This window comes from Sus scrofa, chromosome X (genome assembly GCF_054392235.1).
Source record: "Sus scrofa isolate SSC_HxYL_T2T_F1_AM1 chromosome X, Sscrofa_HxYL_maternal_Yorkshire_Landrace_v2.0, whole genome shotgun sequence".
In the NCBI taxonomy this organism is placed as follows: Eukaryota; Metazoa; Chordata; class Mammalia; order Artiodactyla; family Suidae; genus Sus; species Sus scrofa.
Window position 1 is genome coordinate 66,945,368 of NC_139401.1, and position 4,633 is coordinate 66,950,000.

At 50.4% G+C, this 4,633-nt stretch overlaps 1 protein-coding gene across 1 annotated transcript in view; it reads right to left on the minus strand.

Annotated features, from left to right (window-relative positions):
• Positions 1–425: 425 nt before the first annotated feature.
• SLC7A3 (solute carrier family 7 member 3) overlaps positions 426–4,633 on the minus strand; it is a 5,252-nt gene continuing 1,044 nt past the window's right edge. Inside the window, 11 exon segments of the mRNA NM_001130973.1 lie at positions 426–825; positions 948–1,056; positions 1,388–1,554; positions 1,726–1,892; positions 2,138–2,240; positions 2,336–2,475; positions 2,648–2,870; positions 2,998–3,110; positions 3,306–3,483; positions 3,664–3,822; positions 4,176–4,579. Of these exon segments, the coding sequence (NP_001124445.1) occupies positions 695–825; positions 948–1,056; positions 1,388–1,554; positions 1,726–1,892; positions 2,138–2,240; positions 2,336–2,475; positions 2,648–2,870; positions 2,998–3,110; positions 3,306–3,483; positions 3,664–3,822; positions 4,176–4,545 (1,860 nt within the window). The 5' untranslated portion in view covers positions 4,546–4,579 and the 3' untranslated portion in view covers positions 426–694.

Genomic DNA, 4,633 nt, shown 5'->3' on the forward strand with positions numbered 1-4,633 from the left:
TCCGAGCAGTACCAAATGCCCCAGCCAAAATTTCTGTTGTTCAGGCATTCACAGGAATCTGGGATGGGTCCAACTCAAAGGGGTAGAACAGAAGACAATGGTCTCAGTGTAGGCCCTGACCAATGTCAGTGTTGAGATCAGAGTCCACCCCCAAATCCCAGTGACATGGCCATCTACTTATTCAGAGCCTAACCTTGAGTGCAGCAAGGGGAAAACATATCTCAAGATCGTTCCTTGAAGTGTGACTAGACTTGATGGCTACTTACACCACCCTACTCAAACCCCGAGCCAACAAGAAGCACACATAGGCACAACAGGTACTTTTGCGGTGACTGGAGCAAACAAAAGACACTTATCTGAAGCTCTCCACACAGAAAGTCAGGCTCCATGTCATCTCTAGCAAGCAAAGAACAAGACATAGTTTCTTTTTCTAGTTTCTTTTAATAATATTTTTTTTAAAGCCAGTAAGCAGCTACAGATACAATTAAAAAGTAGACAAGTGAGGAAAACCAAAAAAAAAAAAAAAAAAAAAGAAGATGAGAAACAGCAAAGACACATCCTTCACTCCACAATAAATACAGAGCTCTATTTATGTCCCCTCCAACATCCCATGCGAAGCCTAGCTCTCCGTGTGGTCAGGAGTACTCTCCGTTATTGTGCAGGGATACCAGACAGCATTCGGGTTGTGATGATGTCAAACTGAATGGGTACAGGCACTGCTGAGATCCAGGTCTACAGTTTTGGCCCTAGACTTGAGTGAGGGTTGGTCAGTCTTAGACTCTTCCAGGCTGTGCTGCATCCCATAGCCGAAATAGATAGCAAACCCTAGCAGGGAAAGGTTGCAATGAGGTAGGTAAAGGCTTAATGGGGTTCCTACTGGAAACCAAGAGGGAAAGGAATTGGAACAGGACACCCAAGAGGCCTACTCTTCCCAAGTGGATACCTACCAATCAGCATCCAGACCCCAAATCGGGCCCAGGTGCCAGCTGTCATCTGCATCATAAGGTAAACATTCACAAACATGCTCACTAGTGGGAGGAGAGGCAAAGCGGGTACCTGGGAACAAAGCAAAATCTTCTTTGTACAGACCACAAGGTACTATAGAAAGAGATCCCTAAGCTACTCAAGCCAGGAAAGGGAGAGTCCAGCTCCTACTCATGCTGTGTGTTTCATTGCCCACTCATGTAGTGTACCTCACACGGGATTCTAAGAATATGCAAAGTTTCGGGAAATGGAACAGGAAAGGGTCAGAGAAGACGTCTTTGGTGAGGTACCTCCTATATCTTTCCTTTTGGTCCAATAAAAGAAGGTGTATGAGACTGCAAGTTATTTGGATCCTATTCTTCCAAGATGGGTTGGTTGCAGGGGAATGAGAAAGGTCATTTACCTTAAAGTGAAGGGGAGTGGAGCTCTGTGGCTGTCTCCAGATGACCCCAGTGAACCCAGTAATGAGCATCAGGAGCAGCACAACCACTGCAATCCACACTGGGTCTCCAGAAAGCAGTGGAGTGGACCACTGGGCCAGTACCAGGCAAAGGACACTCAGCAGTAGAGCTTCAACAGTCAAGTGGAGAAACATCAAAACCAACTCTGAGACCAACATGTTCAGACATTAGGCTCCCCATTCCAAGAAGGGTCACCCTCTCTCTAGCTCTTCCTCAGCCACCAAATGCCACACACCACCCCACCATCATGCTGACCCCAGAGAAAAATTTCAATGCTCACCAAGCAGTGAGGAACAAACATAGACAACTTGGCCAGAGAGTGGAGTGGGGATGGAGTTGAGTGGACAAAATAGTCCCTGTAGGGTCAGCTTCTCTGCTTTGGGGATCTTCTCCTCCTGCAACTCCACTTCACCTTCCTCGTTCCTCATCTCCTGGTCAGGCTGATACCTGAGGTAAGAGGAAGAAGGCAGTATTAGGAACAACGCTTAACCACTCCAACCATCTTCTCCCAGGCAGGTCAATCTTCCCTGTCACGACTAAGGGTAGCCGCTCTTTTTGGCAGGGATGGATTTCCATAACCCTCAAGGACAACCAGGATGATGAAGGCAGAGGGGAAGTGGGAGCAGATCCCTATCACTCCTCATCCAAGAATAAACACGCAAACCACCATACTCAGAGGAAGGGAGCCTCACCTGAGGATGAGAACACAAACAGCCACCAGGGAGTAAGCAAGCAGGGTCCCAATTGACATGAGGTCCACCAGATCAGTGAGTTCAAAGAGGAATGCCATGAACGCTGAAATTGATGGGCAGAAAACATGAGCCAAGGCCAAGAGCAAAGTGGAGGGGGTTGGTGAAACAATGAGGTGAAAAGCAGAGACGATTTTTCACCTGCAATAATGCCAGAGACCACAGTGGCCACGATGGGGGTGTGTGTGCTGGTGTGGATGCGGGCAAGGCCACGAAACAGGAGGCCATCCTCTGCCATCGCGTAGATCACCCGAGGCATGGGGAACATAGAGCCCAAGAGGCTGGAAAGAATGGCCGGAATGGGATGAGCTGACCGTCATCTCTCTCCTCAGGACTGTGGAGCTTAAGGTGTCTCCACCTTCTCCTCACAGCCCTTTTGAGGGGTATTCACCAGTGCGGAATGCTATCACCTGAGACTCTGACAGCGGAGGAGAGGAAACTTTTGACACTGACCTGGTAGAAAGAGCACAGAGGGATCCAAGAGCTACAACATAGCGGGCAGGGGCCCATCCCGTATAGAGAAAGGCCTCAGGCAAGGGGCTCTCGGGTTGAAGCTGGTAGTAAGGCATCATGAGCGTGAGTGCCGAAGAGACACCAAAATAGGCCAAAAAGCAGACGAACAGTGAAATCACAATGCCCGTGGGGATGGAACGCTGGGGATTCTGGGCCTCTTCCCCTGCAGGAAGGGGCACAAGGTTCTGAATCAGAGAAGCAGGCTGGCTCCTCTACCACCCCCAACCTGCTCGCAGCCTGAGCACACACAGTGCCCAAGCCCCCAACAGAAGAGAAGGACTGTGTGTTACCAGTGGTAGCAATACAGTCGAAACCAACAAATGCATAGAAACAGGTAGCTGCTCCACGGAGAATCCCCTCGAAACCAAATGGCACAAATCCTCCAGAGCCCAGAGGGCCCAAGCTAAAGTGAAAGAAGGGGTAGAAAAGGTAAGGGTGTGTTCAACCAAGACTGTTCCTTTTCCCGAATGCCCAACTGCTGAGCTGGCTTTTCAAGGCCTGGGCTCCTACTCCTCCCCACTCCCGATCCAGAATCCTTCAGCATGGATCCCCTGTTCCCCATCATGTTCTCATCTCAGCATCTCCTGAGTCTCCTAACCTATAGGTGTCATTGAGTCCAGCCATGGCCAGTTTGTAGTCCTCTTCTGTGAGCTTCCAGTTGTGCAGATCTCCCTTAATGAAGCCAGAGATGATGACAAAACCGAGAACCAAAAGGTTCACCACTGTGAACACTTTGGTAACCAGGGCCGACTCGCTAGCCCCCAGAGCCAGCAATCCTGTGGGAAAGAGGCATTCAGGACTCTGAGGAGGAAATGCCTCAGTCCAAGCTTTGTTTCCCCGCCTCTATGTGCATACCACTCCTTCCCAGCTTTTCTTCTTTCTCACCGCTATCACCTCCACCAAGCTTCCAGGCCTAGCCGCCCCACCCCCGTCACTGGCCCTGTCCCTTGCCTCACCAGTGAGCAACAACACAAGGCCCATAGCAAAAAAGTCTGGATATTTTGCGAGGACATGGGGAACATGCAGTGAAATGCTCCCCTGCAGGGTCTGAGAGATGTGGTTCCCAATCAGGTTGTCAAAAGCTGAGCTCCAGGCCCGGGCCACACTGGCTGTACCTGGTGGAGCAGAGAGAGAAATATGGGGTCAAGTTTCCTCTCTCCTCTCCTCCCTCCCCCAGACCAGTCTTGCAAGAATTCCTGCTATCTTCACCTAGTCTTACTTTTTAAGAATCAAAACTAGTCAATTAAGGAAACCAGGAGAGAATTAAGGAGAAGGAACAATTTCTCCATACCCTCAACCCTCCCAGGGGTGCCCCCCACCCCCGCCCCACCACACACAACAAACACACACATTTATGGATATTTAAGTCCTGCAAATGCTGAATAGCTCACTTCACCATTCCACCCAGACTTCCTGGCTCAAAGCCCCTTCACTGGCTGTGTAGATCCCCCCTGCCCCACCATCTCACCGATGACATAGGAGAGGATGAGGTTCCAGCCAGTGGTGAAGGCCCAGAGTTCACCCACAGTGACATAGCTGTAGAGATACGCAGAACCCGAACGGGGGACCCGGGCACCAAACTCTGCATAGCACAGCCCAGCCAACATAGAAGATAGGGCGGCCACCAAAAAGCAGATCACAATGGATGGTCCTGCTTTATCTTTGGCCACCTCACCAGCCAGGACATAGACGCCTGCACCCAACGTGCTGCCCACACCTAGGGCCACTAAATCCAGAGTGCTCAAGCATCTGGCAAAGCGAGTCTCAGCCATGCCTGGCTCCAGCGTACGTCTGCGTACCAGCTTTTGACCAAATCTGCAAAGCGCCTGCCACAGCATTCTAGCTGGAATTGAAGAGGATGCTAGGAAGGATCTGGTGAAAAACAAGACAAAAGACCTTCAATAGGGCTCATTATCCCTAAGCTCT